Below are 25,512 nucleotides of genomic sequence, written 5' to 3' on the forward strand. Positions count from 1 at the left end.
TCACATTTCACCAACTATCGCACCTTACCAAATATCGCACCTTACCGAATATCGCACTTTACCAAACCCCATTTCACCAAATATTACACCTCACCAAATATCACACTTCACAAAATACCATACTTTACCAAGTATCGCAATTCACCTAGAAATTAGAATCGAGCATCACCAAATATCAACTTTCACTGACTATCACGCCTCACCCAATATCGCATTTCACCAAATATCCCAATTTCACCAAACATCACATTTCACCAATTATCAACGTTCTCCAACTATCACATTTCACCAAATATAAAATTTCACCAAAATACTGTCACCCACCTGACACCTTCATGCCATAGCCGTGCTCGTCGCGCGCCACCGTCACGGTGAGCAGGTTGTCGGCGCCCGGCGACGTCGCGACGCCGCCGCCGCCCGTGCCCCCCAACATCACCTGCAAGACATTAGCGGCGATTACCCACTAGCCACTGTCATCTTTGATACAGCAGTCAGCACTCAGCAGTAAATAAGAAATGTGAAAGTATGTCTGTCTGTCTGTTACCTCTTCACGCCCGAACTGCAGAACCGATTTTGCTGAATTTTGGTATGGTGATACCTTGAGTCCCGGGAAAGGACATAGGATACTTTTTATACCGAAAAAAATTACGGTTCCCGCGCGATAAATGAATTTTGGCGCAACGGAGTTGCGGGCGACATTAGGGTACTAATAACATTTAAAATGTTCATAGAACTTTGATGCGGTCCTTCAATACATGACAATGATTTAAGAGAAAGGTTACGTAATACAAGCATCTAGGCTAAACAACGTTTGACGGATCAACGAGCACTCTATATTTTAGAATAACAACTACGCGATAATCAACTCTACTCCCATGTAATAAGGACTCATGTGTGGGCGCAGTGTTTCACAAATCACAGGCGCTTGCTAACTAGCAACGGTATTGAGTATTGACATTGCTCTGCATATTATTATCGTCTTCATAACTGTTCTACACTGTAATAAAGCCACACTAATCCAGTGGTTTAGAGCGTGGCTCTTGACTTGGAGTTCGTGGGTTCGATTCTCGCGTTGGAAACGTGTTATTTTGAAGTTTGGTTAGGGCAATGCAGGCTGATTCCCTGATTGACAAGCAAGATAATAATCCATGCGTCCAGCGGTCGGCAACACGCGGGATCTTACTTGCGGCCCGTGAATGTGTTATGAATAAGTTTAAAAACGTATCAAAAACAGTGTTTTCTAATATTGCCAATAGTAATTGCCTCTTAAGAACGTAGCTGTTATTGTGTCATTTTATAACAAACACTAAACTTATTAGTTATTTCCCTTCATTATGTGTAGGTATACTGAGCTTCTAGGGTTAATACGAGTATGAGGCCCGCCTTTAGTTTGTTTTGCCACCTTGTGGCCTTTGCCTGCCAAAAGGTTGCCGACCGCTGCATGCGTCAGACGGGGCATGTAAAAAGCCCTGCGCCAGATGACAGACCTCTCGCCCGTCGAGTCGTCATGTCGGTCGTCCGTCTCCCTCCATGGTCTCCCTAGGGAGGGTTATGAGGGGAAGAGAGAGAGTGCAGTGTGCGCTTGGGAGACGGCTACTATAAAATTACTCCAGCGTAATTAACTGGCCTGGTTTCAATAAATACATTCATACTTACTTTTGAAATTTGGCACATTTGCTCAGAAGCTGTATATATAGACTAGCTGCTAACATATTGTACACGGAAAGTTCTGGATATAATAATACCACACATACGGGTCGAGACAACCTCCATTTTTAAGTCGGTTAAAAATAGGCCATAGCATCGACAGGAAATCTTAAATATGTCCTCAACCTCACATTTTATTAGTTTTTAAGACAAAGACGAATCCACAAAGTTTTGGCAAATTGTTTTATTGCCGATTTAAAACTTTATGCGCCATTAAAAAATATTGTGGACTTCTGTGAATACTTTGACTCTGTAGTCCTCGGTTTTTAGACAATGTGCATTCTATGGTTTTGACGGCAAAGAAATAAACACGTGTGGCACTCGGGGATTGCCGCGGTAGAGCTATATTGCATAGCATTTATCAACTTATGCAATTACATATAATCTAGTTGCCCGCGCCCCGCACACAAACACCGTGCCGAATGTAAGGGATTTGACATTTAAGGCGTCACCAGTGCTAACTGGCAACTGCTATGTCACGCGACGCGTCATGGGAGATTCATGCTTCTGCACGATCGGGCCGACCCGACCATGTAACCTGTAAGAATACCGGCGTGAAAGTTGAAACAACGCTCAAGTTTGCGGCTGCAACAGGGATCTTTTTGTTACCTAGTTCATTAAAAAAACTTTATGGCGGTACAAAAATAATGTAGTACAGAAGCGTTTTTCTTCGCCGGTTTTCCGTAAGACCCACTTTAGCTGTAGCTCACGTGACACTTACACAGATATAACTCGCATTCTTGTCAATGCCGTCAAAATAGTCTGTTGCGTGGGCGCTGCCGCTGCTATATCTGTGACGCGAGTGACTTTAGGACATATTCCATACTAATAATAATGTTATAAATGCCAAAGTGTGTCTGTCTGTATGTTGACTGTTACTTCTGCACAACAAAAGTGCTGAACCAATTTTGCTGAAATTTGGTAAGGAGATACTTTCGAGTTTCGAGTAGAGACGCCCGTATAACTCCGTCGCGCCAAAATTCGTTAGTTGGGAACCGTACATTTTTCCGGGATAAAAAGTCCTTTCTTGGGATTCAAAGTATTTCCATACCAAAGGAGATACTTTGAGTCCTCCGTGGTCCAGTGGTTAAGAGCGTGGTTCTTGACTCGGAGGTCGTGGGTTCGATTCCCGCGTTGGAAACATGTTATTACCAAGTTTGGTTAGGACAATGCAGGCTGATCACCTGATTGTCTGACAAGTGATGATCCATGCGTCGGATGGGCATGTAAAAAGTCGGTCCTGCGCCTTTACTCTTGCGTACCAGGCCTGGTTTCAATGAAACCGGCCACCGTCATCGAAACCGGTGTGGGGGTTATTATTATACCAAATTTCAGCAAAATCGGTTCAGCGGTTTGAGCGTGAAGAGGTAACAGACAGACACACTTTCGCGTTTATAATATTAGTATGGATGACTCATACAGGCTATCTATTTTTTCTCCACGTGCATTTAAAGCCTTGTCGAGCTCTATGGTTATGGTTAAATATGCCGTCTTGATGGCGTCCAATTTTAATTTTAACCAAAGATATCACATTTTGCATTGTAGTTAAAGTTAGGTATAGTTAAAGTTACAGTTATAGTTAAATTAAGTTGGTGCAACCCAACCTTAGAGTTTTGTATCGTGTTTATTTAGCTAGAAGACCAGCAGGCTTAGAATGGCCACAGTAGAAGATGTGCAAACGTGCGGTTTTCGTGGGATGTTCTATATCTCTATAGTCAAAACCACAAGACGAGTCACACGTAATTTAGTGCCTCATCCCCTGTTTTAGACCATACATTTGTATCTTCGTTCACCTTTGAATCTATTAACATTATGTCATCGCCGGCCACGCGATATTGAACTCTACGGCCCAGTGTTAAGGTCGCGTATCGTGTGTTACGCGGTGACGTAAGCGTGGTGTCCTTATGACAATACTCCGAGGTAAGGTTACGCTAAATTCAAAACTACATTCAAAACAAAATATCTTAAAAAAAACCTTTAAAAAACTTGACTTCATTATTAAGTAGACGTTGCCCAAAACTGAGCGGTAAGGGAACATACCCATACTACGTGACCTATTTAGGGGGAAAGGGGGGGGGGGGGGGGGGGAGGGGTCCTAAAAATACTACGATCAGTCACAGGAGGGGGGAGGGGGTTTAGATTTTTGTCGTTGTCGTTGTGTTGTTTGTGATATGTAGTATTTTGTTATTCATATTGTTCTGCATATTTTCACATTTGATTAAAATTCACTATTGTCAATACGACGTCAAAACTTGAAAGGGGGGGGAGGGGTCTTGGCATAATACTACGCGTGCTCACCAAGGGGGAGGAAGGGGTCAAAAAATCTAAAAAAATTGGTCACGTAGTATGCGTATGTTCCCTAACCGTAAAAGTCTGTCTTTCTGTTACCTCTTCACACCTAAAACCGCTGAACTGATTTTGCTGGCATGGGGATACTTTTGAGTCTCGGGCAATGACATAGGATGCTTTTTATCCCGGACGACATTTACTATTTCTGCGGGATAAACGAAATTTGACGCAACGGAGTTGCGGGCGTCATGTACGGTAATAAACAAATAAAACATCTAGTACTAATACATATTGCGACGTATCCAGCTTATTAAATCTACAATTGATAACCTATCAACTAAACATTGAAATTAATAGCTGGACGATTAATTAGTAAAAACAAACAATGATTTAATATTTCCATCGATAAAACGCGGTACAACAAAGCATAATGCATATTATTATAAGATATTATAACCCAGGAGCCAGCGCCAGCCAGACTATGGTCATTTTAAATAATGCTGAAAGGGACACCTGTTTATGATCCGATAGAGGCAAGAACGACCAGACCAGATTATGGAGTTTCGGTCGCGGAACTACTTTAATAGGTAACCAGTTCGGAAGATCTACCCTTAAACTGCCATAGTAGTAGTCGCAAGTCTGGCAGAGGTAAGCAACAGTCATAAGCGTTCGGCAGTGAAAGATGAGATTCCTACAGTTATCCCGAAAAAAATAAAATAAAATAATTGAGCTTTATTAATTTGTCAAAGGTAAAGTAGACCTTCAGAACTGGATCAGACTTCAGGCTGGTCGTTCGGCGGCTTAAAATGACGAGAGTCTGAATGTCGTTGGCTCTTGGGCCATAATATATATTATTTCGATTGATATGGCGGCATAACAAAGCGTACGTCCGCACAGAATGAGTCACGGAGAGAGAATGACTTTTGACATTGACATTTGACATTTGTGATTTGACGCCATCGAAATACGATATTACGGAATAGGCGACTTTCCGATCTTTCCGAACCGACAAAATAAAATGCCACTTTATAACCTTCTAGCTGTTACCCGCGACTTCGTCCGCGTCAACCAAATGTAAAATACATAGGTAAAAAATAAAAAGTAAAAAAATATCCTCCTCCTTTTTGGAAGTCGGTTAAAAAGTAGCCTAAGTTACTCCTTATTACATCTGCTATCTGCCAATAAAAGTCCGGTCGAAATCGGTCCAGCCATTTCGGAGATTAGCCGGAACAAACAGACAGACATACAGACAGACAAAAATTCTAAAAATTGTTATTTTGGTGTAAGTACCCTCTAAATATTCATATAATGCATGTAGTAAAAAACGGTTATTTTAATATTACAAACAGACACTCCAATTTTATTTATATGTAATAGATGTAATAGATTAGCTATAGGTTTCGTTTTGTTCTACGCCACTAAGCAGCGGCAGAATAGGTGTTAGAAAATGAATTTATGTTTCTAGATTCTAGAATAACCTCGGTCCCCGGAATGGGTTCGAGTACTACGAGGAACGGAGCAGCCCCCGTAGACAAGTGGCAAAACGCTAACGCTAACGCTAGAAAATGTATGGATTTGACATTAGTATTCGCTAGCGAAGCGATGACTTATGTCAAATCGCATACATTTTGTAGCGTTAGCGTTAGCGTTTTGCCACTTGTCTAGGGGGGCAGGGCTCCATTTAACGCCGTTGCCAGCGTTTCGGCGTTTATTAGGTCTTTGCCCAGAATTGTTTGGCATTAAGAACGCCCAAAAACAAAATATATTATGATTATTTTTATCATCACTTCAACGAACAAAAGGCTCACGGCCTGCCCTGATGAAGGATTTAGTTTGACCGGACAAGGCTCACGGCCTGAAATATAATATTTCACAAAGAGGCATTTTATTTAAAATTGTCTGTCGCAGTCCTTCGCGGCAAAGATCGGAAAATCACCTTTTAACTGTGTCAAACACAGTGCCCAGAAAAGGTTGTAACCGCGGTAGCCCGTTCATAATTTCTGCCACACCGGTTTCAGTGACGGTGGCCGATTTTATAGAAACCTACCAGCTACGCAGGAGTTTTTCTCTCTCTTCCTTTCACTCTCATAAACCAGTTGGCGGACGATCGACACGACTGGCGAGAGATCAGGCGCAGGATCGACTTTGTACATGCCCATCCGACGCATGGATCATCTTACTTGTCAGATGTATCAATCAGGTGATCCTGATCAGTCTGTATTGTCCTAACCAAACTTGGATTTATTACTGTTTCCAACGCTGGCATCGGACTCACGACCTCCGACTTCCACCAACCAACCACTTTTTTGAGGCGGTTTGGCTCTATATAACGGAACGCAATCTTTCGTGCACGAGTCCGACTCGCACTTGGCCGATTCGACGTGTTGTTTTTTTCCGCAAGGCAGTCTAGTCAGGAGTTCGAAGTGACAATACCGCTTACGTACTGCCTTTTCCAGCACTAGTAGAATGTAGTACAACTTGCTAGCTGTCGTAATACACGCTTATGGTATTACGCTTATGGTCACTTATTAGTTATTACTTTTCTAATAGAGAATATTACGCAAAGGTCAGAGCAGAGGGCATTACTAGTACAGTAAATAATCCGACCAAAATCCGACATGTTGCACATGTCCTAACCAAGAAGTTAATAACCTAGCGGAATAGAGCAACAATCTCGAGTTTCATCTGTGTGTAAAAATATGTGTACGTATTATAATTTACACTAACACAAGCATTATTGAACATGATTTCTATGAGATTAAATCGTCAATGTGCGGCACGTGCCGACTGGACGTCAAAAAAAGAGTGCTGCTGTCATGTATCACACGTCTCTTTTTACCACGCAGTGTTACTGATAGTGACATCTCGCTTGCTCAGGCCTTTGTTTCTCTATTCCGCTAGGTATATTAACTTTATGGTCCTAACAGAATATTGACTTATTTGACAGTATAAACGTTGTCAAACGTCGAACAAAACTTTTTCTTTACTGTATGTGCTGGTGCTGCAGAGGCAGCACCAGCACAGACAGTAAAGAAAGCGTGAAAACATTGCAGTAATATTATATTCTATTGGTAGTACCTAGCAATCCTTACTAATATTATAAATGCGAAAGTCAGTCTGTATTTTACTTCTTCACGCCCAAACCACACTTGAACCGATTTTGCTGAAATTTGGAATGAAGATATGGTCAACTTGAGGAAGACCGGCATACTTTATTTGAAGTTGGCTTTGAGCTGCCCCTATTTCTTTTGTAATGCCTCGAGAAAGACAGTGTTTACAGTAGATGACAAAGTAATCTTTTATTATAAACCTAATACAGACGTTAGATATTTCAAAGAAACATCTTGTAGACGGACTTTCCTAGTATTTGGGGCAAGTCCGTCTAAAGGCGATTTTCGACATCATGTGTATGCACTAAACAGACTAAAAACCATATAGTAACATCTGTAAGTGAAGAAGAAACTATGCTGTTATAATCTTAAAACCTCGCTTAGTTTTTATTGAGTAAAAAAAATGATTGGGGCAAGTCCGGCTTGTGTTGGGTTCAGGGCTATCAAACATTTTATTTTGACATGGGTAATCCATAATTTAAAATAAAATAACGTTATAAAAGAATATATTATTTACTTATAAAGTTATGAGCCCAAAATTATAATTTTCGGTGGCAATGCCATCTAGTAGGTTTGAAAAGGTTGACAATATCTGATTGGAGGTAAGACCGGCATATGACGGCCTTTCCTTAGTAAGCTAGGACTAGGACTTCCCCACTATTGCACTTTCAGGTAAGAAATATTTTGCAGGTGATAATAACCAAATTAAAGCGATATTAACGAATTGAATACCAGTAATAAGTATAGTTACGTACTCCTAGAAACTTCAAAAAATCCTTCGTATAGCCACTTTTTTTTTTTTGGCAGAGACTTACATTCCGAATACGAGTACAAAACGGGAAAAAAATTGCCGATCGTTTTTTGTAACAGGTAGTTAGTAGCGACATGCCTGTTTCTTAGATCAAACTAACTCTGCAATGCTGTTTTACCCACTGAGCCATATGAAACTAGTCGATAAAATATGGAAGTTATAGCCGATAGATGGACTTACCCCCAGACGGACTTCCCCAAGTCTTATTTTGAATCCCAGGCAAGGACATATGATACTTTTTATCCCGGAAAAATGTACGGTTCGCACACGATAAACTAAATTTGGCGCAACGGAGTTGCCGTCGTCATATTCTGCAAGATATAAATCCAGCCTTAAATGTCCAGTTCCGGAGGTTTTAGTCACCAGTCTAAAGTTTATACATGCTGATGTTACATAAAGGTGTTGGTGTAACTGTAAGGTGTAGTTATGTCCCTCATAAACCACCAAATTTTAACTGTTTCCTTTGAAATCAACATTAACTTCACCCATTCAAGTTTGAGTTTTATAACCATAGGGTTATGGTTGTTTATCGTATGCTGGCATTAAGGTAACAAAAGTGATACTAGTTATATGGAAATGATACAAACATAATAAATTACCATTTAATTACCAACTTCCAACACAGTTATTATTGTTTAATGTATTAAGTATGTAATAACTAATCTTTACTCATCCATACTTCCATACTAATAAGTATTATAATTATTATAAATGTGAAAGTATGTCTTTCAGTCCGTCTGTTACCTGTTCACACAGACTACAGAACCAATTTTGTTGAATTTTGGCATGGAGATACTTGGAGTCCTAGGAAAGAACATAGGATACTTTTTCCTGGAAAAATGTACGGTTTCCGCGTTACGCATGCGTAACGGCGCGCAGCATGTGTGTGGATAAAAATTCGTGGAATTATAAATGCAACATGTTTCACTTTGCTTTGATAAGAATTATCAACCACTATTCAGACGAGTCATCTAGGTTTCCTGGTGATCAATTTTGAGACAAAATATTTAAAAAATCGGACAAGTCGGATTCGCGCACGAAGGTTTCCGACTTCCGTACCGTCATGGAGCGAAAGTTGGTAAAAAATTATGTTTTTTGTATGGGAGCTCCCTCAAAAAAACATTTTATTTAATTTTATAATTTATTATTAACTAGCGACCCGCCCCGGCTTCGCACGGGTATAAAATATAATTAAAGCCTATGTCACTCACTGAAAAAAAAGCGGCCAAGTGCGAGTTGGATTCGCCCATGGAGGGTTCCGCAGCAGCATTAAGGTTTATCTGTTTGAAATTAAAAGGTTTTTGATTTATTTTTATATTTCAGTTGATTTAATGAAAGTTCAATTAAGGTTTACTATTTATGGCGTAAAAAAAGAACTTCTTGCTAGATCTCGTTCAAACCAATTTTCCTTAGAAGTTTTCATAGTAATGTACTTCATATATTTTTTTTACATTTATCATGAAGTTAGAGGGGGGGGACACACATTTTACCACTTTGGAAGAGTCTCTCTCGCAAACTATCCAGGTTAGAAAAAAAGTGATGCTAGAAACCTCAATATGATTTTTGAAGACCTATTCATAGATACCCCACAGGTTAGATGAAAAAAAAATTTTTTGTTTCAGTTGTACCTATGGGGACCCCTAAAATTTTTAATATTTTTTCCATATTTGTATCAAAATCTTAATGCGGTTCACAGATTACATCTACTTACCAAGTTTCAACAGTATAGCTCTTATAGTTTCGGAGAAAAAAGGCTGTCACATACGGACGGACAGACAGACAGACAGACAGACAGACATGACGAATCTATAAGGGTTCCGTTTTTTGCCATTTGGCTACGGAAGCCTAAAAAATGATGAAAATTGATTCAGTAGTTCTATTTAATTTATATTCATGACTACCCATGGGCCATGGCACTAATTGGTCGGTACCGCCACAAAAGCTACGTACCGCAATATATTTGTAGTAAAAAAAAATATCCACAGCCGAATATATTTAAGTTTTTTGGAAGTCTGTTAAAAAGTAAATGATAAATAATCGGCCAATTGCGAGTCAGACTCGCGCACGAAAGGTTCCGTTATCGTGAATTAATATAGTTAAACTGTGTCTGTCCGTTATCACTCTATACTTATACAGCTGAATGGATTTTGATGAAATATGGTACGGAGGTTTTTTTATTGACAGAGCTTTAAGTTTCTGAGAAGAACAAAGGTAGTGTTTATCCTAGAAAATTCCTGGGCACTACTACAGCACAATAAAGACACACAATCTGGCAATAAAAAAGTTTGATTTGATTTGAAAGTTAAAACTAAACTCTGGTGTGAAATGGAATAAAATCTAAATTGTGCGTCTTAGTACCTTAAACGTATCTGGCCCTGAACTTTTACAGATTGTATGTGGGCGAGGAATAAGAATTATGACTTCAAGGATAAAAAAAAAATATTTTATTACCAATGCACTAAGGTATAAAACAGCTATTACCTACAAAACATAATAAATGACAAATTCGTTTTTTATTATCAATTGTTTCTTATCGTTTTTCTTGTTTTTGCAGTGCACACAAAACAAATACGTTAAAAATAAGTAGGTACCTGTTCATATTTTGAGTTATAAAAATACTATTACAAAAACCCAAAAAATAATTAAACCAAATTTATTTGCGCTAACTTTTCATCCCACGATCGTGGATTCATGGAAATATATTGTTATCGCGGACGAATGTGACCCCTTGGGAGTTGAAGCATTAATATTGCAATTATTAATAAGTGCAATTAAAAATTATTGGTACTGTTTGTATTTGTACCTACATAATGATCAAAATCAATTTGAACAGAGACTTTTGCTTGGTTTCGTGTCTTGGGACATGGGCCTTGGCTTATTAGTGTGTTCTTTGTCACACAGTGACCTAATCTTCACATATCCTTAGATAACCACGATAAAACACGTCATTATTATAGAAATATAGACAATATAAAAGGACGTAGTTTTATCATTTTTATGGTAGGTAACTTAAGGTTTACATTTAAAATTAATGCAAACGTTGTTCGAATAACATTCTAAATTCAAAACTTGCAAATTAGAACTTATGCAAACTGAGTTTTTTAATTAGGTTTCACAGGCACTGATTTTAGGTCTTTGAAAAAGTGACTTTGGTTTTACCGCGGTTACTAATTTGGTTCCATGCACCAGGGTCCGACTAGAAACAATATTAATCTAAAATTTCGTAATAGGTCATCATCAAAACAATAATAACGACATACTTTCCATAACCGAAGGGAGTGACACAACTACTGATCTCCATCTCTTTCTCGCTAAGCAAATGGCAATGTGCCAGAGAGAGAAACAACACAACTGTCAAAACTTGTTAATATCATTTTTACATGCTTTTCGACAATAAACCTATTAAGAGTGATTATAAACAGTAAAAAAAGAATACAAACCGTGAGCAAGTAAACATCAATCCAGGTAAAAGAGTAAAATTGCAATCAATGTACACACAGACACAAAACACTAAAAACTTTGCAATATTCCTTGGTTTTTCACACCACACGCACCGATTTTCATAACATTCACTAGAACGAATAAGGCCACTATTTTATTCCTGGTGTTGCACTATCACTTTATGTTTATTTACAATGGTGACCGAGCGACAAAACACATTTTATAAAAACGTCTATCGCACTCCAACGAGTTTCAGCCATTTTGCTTGCTGTCGAACTAAAAAGACATTTAGAAAATAGTTGCTAGCCTATAAATTTTACTTAAAAAACTGATTTCTTTTTCTTTGTTTGATTTTGAAATATTTTTTGCAATGCAAATTTAATGCTGTTTTAGCAAGTTTTCAGGCTTCACAAAGCATCTACCGTCAACAATCTGATATTTTCAAGTTATTTTAGACTTTCTCGTATACCATAGGGTATGTTCCATAACTCTACTAGTGTACTAGTAAGTGCGATTGGACCATTTAGGCACAAAATATATAAACACTAATAAAACAATATTTGCGTGCACTTTTTCCACTATATTAAGAAATTGTTAACAAATTAAACGACTGGTTTCGAAATTAATCATCTTCAGGTGTACTTAGTGTAGGTAGTTTTACAAAATTTAATATAATCAACTTACAAAAAAACTTGTAAAACTACCTACACTAAGTACACCTGAAGATGATTAATTTCGAAACCGGTCGTGTAATTTGTTAATTTCTTAATATAGTGGAAAAAGTGCACGCAAATATTGTTTTATTAGTGTTCAACATGCATTTCCACCAAGAACTAACGATACAATCAATTACATATACAAAATATATATTAGTAATACCAACAGAAGTCTCACTAGCGAAACCCGTTTAAAGAAATAACGACTCATGTTACGATACTATTAAGTTCAAATTCCGACCGCGCAGTGCTAGGTGCCTACAATTATATTCACCTACATGTCCGCTCTCTGTCTATCGCATAGCTCGTACCTGTTCTGACGAAATCAAGGTTTTCGCCTTTTAGAAAACAAAATATTCTTTTTTAATTATTATTGGTATGAATAGCAAACCTTTTTATAGTAATATAAAATTTTAGTAACCCAACCTATATTTTAAAGTAGTTTTATACTATATTCGATTATAGTGCAGGAATCTTTTACAATTTAAACATAGTAACTTGTGTTTATTTCTGTGTAGCTTGAGCGTTTCTTTGTATGAAATTGGTTTAAGTATTTGATATGTTTGTAAATTGTATAGTTTTTTTCTACTTTTTGTATTTAAATACCTTATTCAAATACATATTTAATTGGCCTTTCTTAATTGTTCATTTTTATAAGATTTATAACGATTTTGTCACAGCGGTTAAATCAGTTTCATGAATAAAATTTCTCTATGATCAGTAAACAGTAGATATGCGACGAAAAATCTTGCGCGTGCGTCACCGCTCGCTTATGGGTCCCTACCACAGACTAAGAAGATATACTACGTATTAGTGATGTAACGGATATTCGCGTTCGCATTCGCGAATATCCGCGTATTTTTCAATATTCGCATTCGCAAAAATTATGCGAATATTTAGCGAATGTTTTAATAATCAAAAAGGAAATTATTATATGTATGCATTTGAAATAATATAATAATACAATAGATAACACTTAGATATTTTTATTAAATCATACTTCTACATTGTAAATTAAAGCCTCATTAGTCATTTATGAAAAAAGAACTTCAGAGATCTTATCAAATCTAACATTAATCAGCCTTGTTACAACTATGTAAGGTTTGCATTCATTTAGTAGTATATTATTACTTCACTATCATTCTTAAATAAAGTTTACAATTTCTATTTACTAAAACTCAAACTCAAAATTTTTTATTCAGAATAAATTTTTTCAAATATTCTCTGAACGTCGGGGCTACACAGATGCCTACCACCTGTTCGGGAACTAACCCGGCGAGAAGAACCGGCGTAAGAAACTCGCACGGGGCCATCTTTTTCTAAAAATACTGAAAATAACAAAAAATATATTATAAAATAACAGTGTGACTAAATAAAATACAACGAGTGTACAATGATTATACATAATATTATATAGAAACAGCTCTGCAGGGGGCGACCTTATTCCCATGGTGTACTATCATTCATGAAATCAGTAACTTTATAGTACGCTTTGGTACACAAACGTTCTTTAACAACTTTTTTAAATCTATTAATTGAGAGATTTTGAACGATTTCTGGGATCTTATTATAAAGGCGTATACATTGACCTTTAAAAGAATTTTTGACTTTAAAAAGTCTAGTCACCGGAATTTCAAGCTTATGTTTATTACGAGTATTTCTCCCATGGGTATCGCATTTTTTCGTGAATTGATATATATTCTTTTTAACATATAATACATTTGATAGGACATATTGAGAAGCAACAGTTAAGATTCCAGTTTCCTTAAAATTTTCTCTAAGTGAAGTATTACGGGCCAACTTGTAGATTGCCCGCACAGCTCGCTTCTGCAGCACAAAAATTGTATTTATATCTGCAGCATTGCCCCACAGCAAAATGCCGTAGGACATAATACTATGAAAGTAACTAAAATACACTAGACGTGCTGTTGTTTCATCTGAAAATTGTCTAATCTTACTTACTGCATATGCTGCTGAACTGAGTCTGTCGTCCAACCCAGCAATATGAGGGCCCCACTGAAGCTTGGAGTCTAATGTAATACCTAAAAATACAGCTGTATCCACTAGCTCCATAACATCACCATTTAAAAGCACATTGGTTTCCGTTTGCCTTACATTGGGCAATTTGAATTTAATACATTTCGTTTTTTACTATTAAGTAAAAGATTATTAACGCTAAACCAATGTACAATCTTTGAGAGAGCATTATTTACTTCGTCATAACACGCATTAAGCCGTTTGATATTGAATGTAAAAGATGTATCATCAGCAAATAATACTATCCCATGTTTATCTTTAATTAAGAATGGCAAGTCATTTATATAAATAAGAAACAGGAAGGGTCCTAATATAGACCCCTGTGGGACCCCATTTCAATTTTTGCACCAGCAGATTTTTTACCATTTATCTCAACCCTCTGAGTTCTATTTGACAAGTACGATTTTAGGAGGGCGAGTGCTGTGCCTTTTATGCCATAGTGACAGAGTTTCCTGACCAATGTTTGAGAGATCGCAAAAAACTTCTAGAGCATCCTGCGACGTCTCCCAGGCATTAAAAATACTACTGATCAATTCAACGCCTGCGTCTGTAAAAAACTAAACAATTACTTACTTGAAACATAAAACATAAAACTAACCTCAAAACAAAACAAAACTTTTAGAATGAACTTTCTGTGACTAAATTCATTCAATTATAGTCTGTCAAGAAAGTGAAGAAATTAAAAAGTGGCAACATCTTAGTGTCTTTCCCTTTCAAATCAATCTAAGAAAAATGGGATGACACTACGATGTTGCCACTTTTTAATTTCTTCACTTTCTTGACAGAATAAAAGCAATATCGGTTCGGTTATGTTCAATTTAAACATAGCCGACATGAAACGTCAAACCTGTCGAACATTTTACGCGCACTTTTTTTGAAATTTTAAAATATTCGCATTCGCATTCGCGAATGTTGAAGATAAATATTCGCAATCGCATTCGCATTCGCGAATCTGAAAAATCCAACATTCGTTACATCACTACTACGTATGTCCCTACTGATTGGCCACCTACTGTCGGGTGGTACTTACAGTTCGATACCTATTCTCGCGAGTGGGATAGGCCTGATTTAGGTAAATGCCTGTATAAATTCACGTTAATTGTTTGGCGGTCGAAAAGTCAGATCGTGCTGACTTGTATACTGCGACTAGCAAAAGAACGCGATCTTAGTCGATTGATTATAGCAATGTTATAGATGGCGCCCTTCATGATTGATGAATCATGAATGGACGAATTTATTAACTTTTTGACATTGCTTGCATTTCCTAATTCTTGAACGAAAATTTCTAAAAGCCCGCGATTATTTTGAGTACTTACTATAAAAGTTTTTATAATAAATTTTTAAATCATGTCGCAAAATAATTTAGAAAATCTTGTTAATTGTTTTATTAGAAATAAAAAATATAACTATTGTAGGTTATGCCTCGGAACTATACTTGACGAATACGTTCGTTTGGATCAGAATATTTCTATCGACGACGGTGCAGAGCAACCACTGTCGAAAATGTTGGAACAAATAGTCGGAGAAGTAAGTAAAATCTATTTGTATATTACATTCCTTAAAAAAATATACGATTCTATTCAAAACTGCTGGATCGATTTTGATAAACTTTTCATATACTTACTTGCTTTTAGGTAGTTGAAGAAGTGCCTGGTCTTGAAGCTATGTGTACCGACTGCACAGAAGTCGCTCTGCAGTCTATACGCCTAATTAATATTTATAAGAAATCCAACAAAGCAATTAACACTCTCTATGAAAATTTAACCAAATGTTTAGATGTTGACGCCGACTTAATTGATAAGAACAAAATGTTGCATCTCATACTTAATGGAGAACAATCGAGAGTCGTTATCGAAGACAATGAGGAAAATGAATTTAATAAAATGCCTAATAATTCAGAGAAATATTTTGAATGCACCGACTGTGATAAAATCCTCCACACGATATATGACGTTCAACAGCACAATTTATCAGAACATAGTGTTTGGACTTGCAGTATATGTAGTAAAATGTTTAGCAGCAAGGAGGAATTGATTAATCATGAAGATAATGCCCACAAACACCAATGTCCACATTGTACTGCTAATAAAAGTTCCGAAGATAGCCTGCAAAAACATCAAGACAAATACCATACTGAAATGTTATGCACGGACTGCGGTAAGGCATGCCAAGGGCTGTTCAAGCTGAAGAGTCACCAAGAGAAACACAAAACAAAAAGCACCTGTCCAAAATGTGGTAAAAGTTACACCACAAAAGATTTCTATTTACGACATGTTGAACTTTGCTTAAAAGATATGATCGATCCCCATCCAATACGGAGTACGATGCAGAAATCTTTTGTATGTGAAAAATGTGACAAAGCATACAGTACTCCCGGTGGTTTGAGAGTGCATCACCGCTTCGTACATAACAAGGCTAAGCCACACGTCTGCAAAGAGTGTGGAAAAGAGTTCACCGCACCCAGCTACCTCAAAATTCACATGGTGACGCATACAGGGGAAAGAAATTTTAAGTGTGATATTTGCAGCAACAAGTTTGTATCAAAAGAAGCGCTCTTGTATCATAAGAGGCGACACACAGGTGAAAAACCATACAGTTGTAAGATATGTAATGAAAAATTTGTTAATGCTTCAGCGAGAGCCGAGCACATAAAGTTTAAGCATGTTGGCCCGACTCTCATGTGCGAGGTTTGCTCTCGCAAGTTCGTTACGGCAAACTTTTTGAGACAGCACATGAGTAGACACCATGATCGGACAAGTAAATGGTATAGCAAGACCAATGCACCAAAACAATCAGATGAACAAAGTACGAGGAATTTCATAATCAACGAAACATGAATGAACAAAAATGTAGTAAATATTCATTTTTGATACAAATAATTGTAAAAAGAATGAAACTTTGTGTGGAGTGGGAACTAGGCAAGTCGGGAAGAAATCTGTTATGAACATGGTACTGCCTTCAAGTGTGAAGATTGAGTAGAGAAAAATATAGTGAATTTTAGGAGAGTTTTGTAAAAGCCACTATTTAAATAATAAAAATTGTTTAATACCTGATATATATTCTACATTATATTATCTATGAGCGGGAGTTGGATGGAGGTTGCCATGGTGATATACTTGTTACGGGACTTCATTACTATTCTTTACAAATAAAGCACTACGATACAAAATGCTAGTTTAACTACACAACAATACCTTTTTGTGATTCAAAAATGAATAATAGTTATGTACTAAAACAATAATGTTATTTTAGTACTTAACTATTATTCATTTACTACAAATACAATCCAGATATTAGGGATCAGAGATGACTACAAACAACAATATTTACCCCAAAAAGTACCCCACAAGCATAAATAAAGTTTTTTTTATTAATTTGTTTTGTTGCAGTTTGCAAACTATTAATAAACAATCCAACTGGAATATTCTCTTCTTGCATTATGGGAACATACTTCTTTGTGGTAACATACTGAAATTTTACATAATAATATGTCTGTACATAATGGAAAAAATAGAAAAATTACACAATATGCACTTTTTCACAAATTATATACTCATCATTTGATCATAATTCTGTTTCTTGTTTCAATGTAGGAACGTACAGTTTAGAATGAGGATTATGATGCCACTTCTTATGTTTTTTTAGCTCAAAGCTAGTAATAAATTTTGCTTGACATATGTTGCACTCTTTGGTCGGTCCTAAATGTACTCTATGTTTGTGTAGCAGCCTAGTAGTTGCAGACAGAAAGTGTTCATTGCACATGTCACAAGGGTACGGTCGTTCTCCCGTATGTAATCTTCTGTGGTACACAAGAGATGGATTTGACACAAATTTTGCACCACATATCTCACACGTAAAGTTTCGTTCTCTTGTATGCTTCACAATATGTTCGCTCAGTCTACTTTTCATGTCAAATTTCTTCCCACACCATTTGCATGATAATAAGTTTTTACCGAAACCGTGCAAACATTTTAAATGACATGTGAGACCTTGCTTCTGAGCGAATGCTTTGCTGCATATGTCACAAATAAATTTTTCCCTCTGTCCACATGATTTCATGTGGACTTTATATGATTTCAGACTCTCGAATTTTTTATTGCACCGCACACAAGAATTCCTATAGTGTTTATCCATGTGTAATCTAAGTAAATGTTTCGATGAGAGTTCTAAACTGCACTCTATACAAGTGAATTTAACATGATACAGATTTTTATGTCTACGCAATTGTTTTTTGGTGCTGAACATTTTTGTACATGAATCACATTTAATATTTTTGGGATAGTGTACTTTTTCCCTATGATCTTCCAACTCATATTCTTTAACAAATATTTTGGGGCAGGAGGGACAAGGAATTTTTTTCCGAAGTCTCTTTTTATCTTTGATAGATTTCAATCGTATCTTCATGTTTTTCTGGAGTTTAGTAAGTGCAGTTTTCTTATTTTTTTCCTGCATTGTATTATAGCACGTCAACATAGTACTCTTATTTTCTTGGACTATAAAATAAGCACTCACTGCCCTTGCATTCAGATTTTCTGACTGGGCAATCATCTTATCGAGTGAGCACAAAGAAGTATGCCACTGTTGCTGTGAATATTCACAGAGCTTTTGGAATAAGAAGGAGTTGACAGCGAGGCTTGCACAGCTGACACATAAAACCTCAGGTAAAGCCCGTTCTGATGAGACCTAAAACATTATTTATTAGCAATAAATAATCTGATGCATTTTTTTAAGAAAGGCAACACAATATGTACGAAGCATACAAATCAATGGCTTACAAGCCTTGTTGTTAATTATAGTATACATGTTCGGAAAATCTTTTGCTAATATTATTATTTTCATAATAAACCTAATCATTCAAGCTGACTTACACCAAGTTCTCGAAAAATGGACTGGTATGATAACTTATCGTTGTAATATGCAGAATCAATTGTTACAAAGTCGAGAAAGGATATTTCCTTAGATCCAATGTTTCCGATACATAACCTACATATTTTGCTTTCCCCGGATATAAATTTTACAGCGGACTTTATTGTATCTGTGTCGTAGGCCATGGTAATTTAACTTTATTTTATGTTATAGCATTTATTTAACGTCTTGTTTACGTGATAAAGCACAAAATCCGCGTCACAGATTACTAGTATATATTGATCCGCGTAAACGTACAATAACAAAAATGTTTTATTCTAATTTGACAATTGAGTACTGACATTGGCATTTAGTTTTTTTTTTCTTATTATGGCGCTCGGCTTTTTAACGAAGGCCAGTGTCAAGTAAAATATGTCGGGAGAAAAAAAATTTCGTAAAAATTTTACAAGATATAAAGTCGTTTTTCCATATTATCGTCAAGTCGAAAGTCTAAAAAAGTAATCAGTAAAGTCAACGAATCAAGTCAGTTGTTTTAGTAAAGATGTAACCCCTTTACTAAAACTTTCGATGGAGTTTTGGGGGGAACACAAAATGGCACGTTTCTTGAAGTTGTATCACTTGCCCACACTTGTGCACGACATCGAATATTTAATGGTTATTATTCTACCAACATTACACATTAAAAACCTAATAACATAATTTTAGGAAAATAATACAAAAACACAAGCACAACGTCACTCTTTCGTATTCCCGGCCAAACTCCAGCATTTAGTTTAGAGTTCGACAAGGCTGTTTATGAACGTGGCGAGAAAAGGAACTAACGCTTCGATCATACAAAAACGTCATTTTTGACAGTTCTCCTTTACCAGCAGGCAGCAGGCAGCAGCGCACATTGACTGACATTGACACATTCAATTAAAGCCTTGTTGAGCGTTAGCGCTCTCCATTGGCTATTTAAACCACATATGACGTAAAATTGGATCAATGAAATATGATAATGTAATATGTAGATATGATCAAATGATCATATATATTGGATCCATTATGATCATAGAAATGATCATATATAAATGATAATGTAATTATTTATTTATTTAACTCAGGCATCTTGGCTCATATTATAAATACCTTAAAGACTAACATACATACAATTATACTAAACACTAACGGTCGTATGAATAAAAACTTAGCGTGGGTTTTTAGAAGCTTTAAAAGCCTGTTGTAAAATTTATTATGAATAAAGGTTCTCTAACAGTGCTCTAACACCGTTTTAAGGTGACAGCTGTCAAAGAATAGCGCATGTTTAATAGGCCTGTTGTAAACCTATTTAAGCATAATCGTTATGAATAAACGTTTGCTAACAGTTGTTTAGGCTCGAAACGTAAAATAGGAGTTCGCAAACTTTAGTGAAGCCTCGGACCTACTTTAAGACCATTTTAAGAGACTGAAAATGGACGCAATATCGAGTATTATCGCGATTTCTGACATTATTGCAATTTCAAGAATCAGTAAGGGTCTCTACAGACGGACCGCATTTCAACTGCAATCCAACCGCAAATTGCAGTTCAAGTGCAGTTTAAATCCAGTTGACACGATTACGGGTCTACACAGACGGACCGCGTTTCAACTGCAATCCTATTGCAGTTCTATTGCAGTCGTATTGCAGTCGTGTCAACTGCATTCAAACTGCACTTGAACTGCAATTTGCGGTTGGATTGCAGTTGAAATGCGGTCCATCTGTGTAGACCCTACAATAGAACTGCAAACCAAACGCACAGTCGGATTGCAGTTCAGTTGCAGACTTGCAGTTGGCGTGCAGTCGTGTGAACTGCATACTGACTGCATCTAAACTGCACCATCCTACCCGCCCGCACGGTCCGCTCTCCAGCAGTGCAGTTTGGATGCAGTCGGTATGCAGTTCACACGACTGCACGCCAACTGCAAATGAACTGCAATCCAACTGCGCGTTTGGTTTGCAGTTCTATTGCAGTCGTGTCAACTGCATTCAAACTGCACTCGAACTGCAATTTGCGGTTGGATTGCAGTTGAAATGCGGTCCGTCTGTATAGACCCTTATGGCGGCTCTCGACATAGGCGAACGCGTTGGCCAACGCGTCTGCAGACGCGTCTGGAACGGGCGTTCGCGCGTTGGCCGTAGGTATTTAGACGTTGGCCAACGCGCGAACGCCCGTTCTACACATTGGGCCAACGCGTCTGCAGACGCGTTGGCCAACGCGTTCGCCTATGTCGAGAGCCGCCATTAGATACATTGTGTCAAATGCACCAATTGTAGGCCTCAAAAGTAAAACAGAATAAAATAGTATTTTTAGTCATCTTCTCCTTCTTTTCATTATTCTTCTTCTTCTTTTATTATGGCGGCCTTAGTGAGTTGCCAATGTCAAAGTCTACTTTGCTCTATGATTTATAAAATCCATAAAGTACATTTATTTTTTCTTTACTATTTATTTTTGACACATTGAATACAATTTTTAATCTGTGGAATACAATAAATTGACACACTACCAACATTACCAAAAAAAATTCTTATAAAACGTCATCTAAAGGTATTTTACTTAGCGAAGGCTTAGCAAGCGTTTATTCATATGGAGTGTTATAACTTATAAGACGGTTTTTATCTTTAGTGAACATTTTAGTTAGAAAGCTGTTAAAACGTTCACTAAGATTTTTTTATTCATACCACCGTAACACTAAAACACTAAACACGTATTGTCTGCGACGTAGGGCGCGACGTGTTCCGAAGTCGTTCTCGGAACCTCCTGTAGACGACTCCAATCGGCCGGAACTCCTCCTTCTCTAAGGTCGGTAGATGGTGCATCGGGACTCTCACCACAGAAGAGCTAAAATTCACTTTGTGGCGGGACTCCAAGCGCTCGACCCTCAAGACGAAGTGGGTCTTGCTCCTGATGTAGTCCACGACCTGCTCGACCGTCGTGGACCAGTGCAGCCTGGACACGTACAGCGGCGTCGCGGGAGTCTCACGCCGCAACAGCTGCTCGGGTCCTTCGGGTGCGGTGCCGCGATGGTTGCGGACGACGGGTTTCTTCTTCTTCCTCTCCACTCTTATAAACCCGTCATCATCGCACTTTCGATCCTTTTCGGAGGGAGGACACTCCTTTGCAGGGGCCTCCTTTTTCCCTTTGTTTTTGGAATGCGGGGGGGGGGAGGCGGGGGGCAAGCGGCGACACTTGCGTAGTTCGGCCGCGGCTCCGTTGCAAGCGGGGCGCGGGTGGCGGGGGCAGCGGCGGCGATGACGTGCTCGTGCGTTGACCCGTCTGAAAGTGCTGACGGGCTGAACGTGATCGCTTGCGCACCACGTCGGCGAGTGACGAACGCGGCATCAGGTGACCTACATATTGAATTACCACTCTTTAATTGTGATAATTCATTATGTAGATCGCTGATCGTAGACTCCGATGCCTGCAGTCTACCTCGAAATTCGGTCAACTCTTCTTTCAGGAATCTGATGTCCTTTAAGAGGGTGACGACCTCGACGTGGTCCAGCGTCACTGGCGGCAGCTTGTGCAGTTTTTTCGCCACAAAAGCCGGCACCTCATCCGGATCCGTCTGCTTCAGCAAGGATATAATATTCTGCACGCTTCTTTCAGTTCCATCCCTTCGTCGCGATGGCATATTCGCGCTCTGGCCGAGCGTCTCGTAGAGCAAATGCTTCCCCTGGCAAATCTCCTCACTGGTGAAGGAGGACTTGCAGATCTGCATTATGCTAACCTCGTCCATTGTGTCGATGGCGTGCCAGCTCGTGGCGAATAAGTTGCTGGCGTTTATCCAGATAAACGCCAGCAACTCATTCGCCACGAGAGCCATGGTGACGTGCAGCGGCAATCAGCCGCGCGATTCGCGAAAATACCCCTCTAATGCAAAACAGTTTTATTATTACTTTTATTTATTACTTTTTTGTGATTCGAAAGTAGGGTTACACTTCATTGTTTAAAAATAATAATGTTATTTTAGTAACGACTATTCATTTATAACTACAAATACAATCTAGATATTAGGGATCAGAGGTGACTAACAACCACAATCCACCCCAAAAAGAAAAAGTACCCCACAAGCACAAATAAAGATTTTTTTAAAAATAAGTACTTAATTTCTTTTTTTGCAGATTACAAACTATTAAATAAACAATCCAATATGTACTCTTCATATTTTGTATTCATTATGAGAACATACTGAAATTGGCGATTTTACAAAATGTCTAAAATATACTGGAAAAAAAAACGAATAGAAAAAAATAAAACATGCACCTTTTCACACTATTTTACAAGTTACAACATCAGATTATAACATACTCTTCATCATTTGATAATAATTCTGTTTCTTGTTTCAATGTAGGAACATACAGTTTAGAATGAGGATTATTATGCCACTTCTTATGTTTTTTTAACTCGAAGTTTGTAATAAATTTAGCTTGACATATGTTGCATTCTTTGGTCGGTCCTAAATGTACTCTATGTTTATGTAGCAGCCTAGTAAATGAGGACAGAAAGTGTTCATTGCACATGTCACAAGGGTACGGTCGTTCTCCCGTATGTTTTCTTCTGTGGTACACAAGAGATATATTTGCCAAAAATTTTGCACCACATATCTCACACGTAAAGTTTCGTTCTCCTGTGTGCTTCACAATATGATCGCTCAATCTACTTTTCATGTCAAATTTCTTCCCACACCATTTGCATGATAATAAGTTTTTACCGAAACCGTGAGAACATTTTAAATGACTTGCGAGACTTGGCTTCTGAGCGAATGCTTTGCTGCATATGTCACAAATAAATTTTTCCCTCTGTCCCTGTCCACATGATTTCATGTGGACTGTATATGAATGCAGACTCTCAAATTGTTTATTGCATCGCACGCAAGAATTCCTATAGTGTTTATCCATGTGTAATCTAAGTAAATATTTGGATGAGAGTTCTAAACTGCACTCTTTACAAGTGCCTTTAATGTGATACAGATTTTTATGTCTACACAATTGTTTTTCGGTGCTGAACATTTTTGTACATGAATCACATTTAATATTTTTGGGATAATGTATTTTTTCTCTATGATCTTCCAACTTGTATTGTTTAACAAACATTTTAGGGCAGGAGGCACAAGGATTTTTTTTCTGAAGTCGCTTTTTATCTTTGATAGATTTCAATCGTATATTCATGTTTTTCTGGAGTTTAGTAAGTGCAGTTTTCTTATTTTTCTCCTCCATTGTATTGTAGCACGTCAACATAGTACTCTCATTTTCTTGGACTATAAAATAAGCACTTACTGCCCTTGCATTCAGATTTTCTGACTGGGCAACCATCTTATCGAGTGAGCACAAAGAAGTATGCCACTGTTGCTGTGAATATTCATAGAGCTTTTGGAATAAGAAGGAGTTGACAGCGAGGCTTGCACAGCTGACACATAAAACCTCAGGTAAAGCCCGTTCTGATGAGACCTAAAACATTATTTGTTAGCAATAATATACATGACATGTTGTATTTTTGAAGCAAGCCATCTACGAAGTTTACAACTCAATGGCTTACAAGCCTGGTTGTTAAAGTAGGTATAGGTATGTTCATGGTCAGAAAATCTTTTGCAATTATTATTTTGATAATAATCATTCTGCTGAGCTGACTTACCCCAAGTTCTCGAAAAATGGACTGGTATGATAACTTATCGTTGTAATATGCAGAATCAATTGTTACAAAGTCGTGAAAAGATATTTCTTTGGATCCAATGTTTCCGATACATAACCTACATATTTTGCTATCACCGCATATAAATTTTAGAGCGGACTTTATTGCATCTGTGTCGTACGCCATGGTAATATAACTTTGTTTTATGTTATAGCATTTATTTAACGTCTTGTTTACGTGATAAAGCACAAAATCCGCGTCACAGATTACTAGTATATATTTGTAGAATCCGCGTAACGTACAGTAGGTAAGTAAACAAAAATGTTTTCTTTGTTTTTCTTCTTCTTCTTCTATTATTCTTATTCTTATAATGGCACTTCGGCTATAACCATGGCCAGTGTCGAGTATAATATTATGGCGGGAAAACAATATTATTTAATACAATTTTTTCTATATTATCGTCAGGTCAGTCAGGTCTAAAGTCTAGTCAAAGTCTAAGTATAATGTCAAGAAGTCAAGTCGGTCGATTCAGTAAAGTGGTAGACGCTTTACTGAAACTTTCGATGGAGTTTTGGAGGGAACACAAAAGAGCACGTTTCTGGTTATTACATCACTTTCCCACACTTGTGCACGATAACGAATATCTAATGGTTAATATCCTACCAATATTACACATTAAAAACCCAGATAACACAATTTTAGGAAAATAATATAAAAACACAACATCACCATTTCACATTCCCGGCAAAACTCCTTCTTCTTCTTTTTATGGCTCCTTTTCTTTGTGTTTTGTTCTCGGAACAATAACAGGTTATTGTTCCGAGGTTTTGTTCTATTTTCTAATTTGACAATTGACATTGGTCACATTGGCATTATGTTGGCATTCG

General features: G+C 37.5%; 4 protein-coding genes across 8 annotated transcripts in view; 1 reads left to right on the forward strand and 3 right to left on the reverse strand.

Annotated features, from left to right (window-relative positions):
* Positions 1-11,636, reverse strand: part of LOC121738191 (rho guanine nucleotide exchange factor 11) — a 138,682-nt gene extending 127,046 nt beyond the window's left edge. For all 5 annotated transcript variants that reach the window (XM_042130102.1, XM_042130100.1, XM_042130099.1 and 2 more), the window contains exons 1-2: positions 11,358-11,636; positions 325-436 (exon numbers count right to left, since the gene is read on the reverse strand). In XM_042130102.1, coding sequence (XP_041986036.1) covers positions 325-433 — 109 coding nt within the window. In that variant the 5' untranslated portion in view covers positions 434-436; positions 11,358-11,636. The remainder of the gene's footprint in view (positions 1-324; positions 437-11,357) is intronic.
* Positions 11,637-15,391: 3,755 nt separating this feature from the next.
* Positions 15,392-17,145, forward strand: LOC121738193 (gastrula zinc finger protein XlCGF46.1-like). Its single transcript, XM_042130104.1, has 3 exons — positions 15,392-15,419; positions 15,527-15,638; positions 15,746-17,145. The coding sequence occupies exons 2-3, from the start codon at positions 15,615-15,617 to the stop codon at positions 16,946-16,948; spliced, it is 1,227 nt and encodes a 408-aa protein (XP_041986038.1). The 5' UTR covers positions 15,392-15,419; positions 15,527-15,614; the 3' UTR covers positions 16,949-17,145.
* Positions 17,146-17,394: 249 nt separating this feature from the next.
* LOC121738192 (zinc finger protein 62 homolog) lies at positions 17,395-19,230 on the reverse strand. Its single transcript, XM_042130103.1, has 2 exons — positions 18,980-19,230; positions 17,395-18,794 (listed from the first exon to the last, which is right to left on the reverse strand). Exons 1-2 carry the CDS (start codon positions 19,160-19,162, stop codon positions 17,676-17,678), a joined length of 1,302 nt encoding a protein of 433 aa, XP_041986037.1. The 5' UTR covers positions 19,163-19,230; the 3' UTR covers positions 17,395-17,675.
* A 4,032-nt stretch (positions 19,231-23,262) lies between these two features.
* Positions 23,263-24,867, reverse strand: LOC121737935 (zinc finger protein 557-like). Its single transcript, XM_042129671.1, has 2 exons — positions 24,629-24,867; positions 23,263-24,444 (listed from the first exon to the last, which is right to left on the reverse strand). The coding sequence occupies exons 1-2, from the start codon at positions 24,809-24,811 to the stop codon at positions 23,290-23,292; spliced, it is 1,338 nt and encodes a 445-aa protein (XP_041985605.1). The 5' UTR covers positions 24,812-24,867; the 3' UTR covers positions 23,263-23,289.
* Between the last annotated feature and the right edge of the window lie 645 nt (positions 24,868-25,512).

Source organism: Aricia agestis, chromosome 22, assembly GCF_905147365.1.
Source record: "Aricia agestis chromosome 22, ilAriAges1.1, whole genome shotgun sequence".
NCBI classification, from domain to species: domain Eukaryota; kingdom Metazoa; phylum Arthropoda; class Insecta; order Lepidoptera; family Lycaenidae; genus Aricia; species Aricia agestis.

Excerpts from the sequence above, each read along its gene's own strand:
- LOC121737935 (XM_042129671.1), bottom strand. The coding sequence starts at position 24,811 with ATGGCGTACGACACAGATGCAATAAAGTCCGCTCTAAAATTTATATGC. Across the intron at positions 24,445-24,628 it reads CCATTTTTCGAGAACTTGGG|GTCTCATCAGAACGGGCTTT; the intron begins GTAAGTCAGCTC and ends ATAATGTTTTAG.
- LOC121738192 (XM_042130103.1), bottom strand. The coding sequence starts at position 19,162 with ATGGCCTACGACACAGATACAATAAAGTCCGCTGTAAAATTTATATCC. Across the intron at positions 18,795-18,979 it reads CCATTTTTCGAGAACTTGGT|GTCTCATCAGAACGGGCTTT; the intron begins GTAAGTCAGCTT and ends ATAATGTTTTAG.
- LOC121738193 (XM_042130104.1), top strand. The coding sequence starts at position 15,615 with ATGTTGGAACAAATAGTCGGAGAA. Across the intron at positions 15,639-15,745 it reads TGGAACAAATAGTCGGAGAA|GTAGTTGAAGAAGTGCCTGG; the intron begins GTAAGTAAAATC and ends ACTTGCTTTTAG.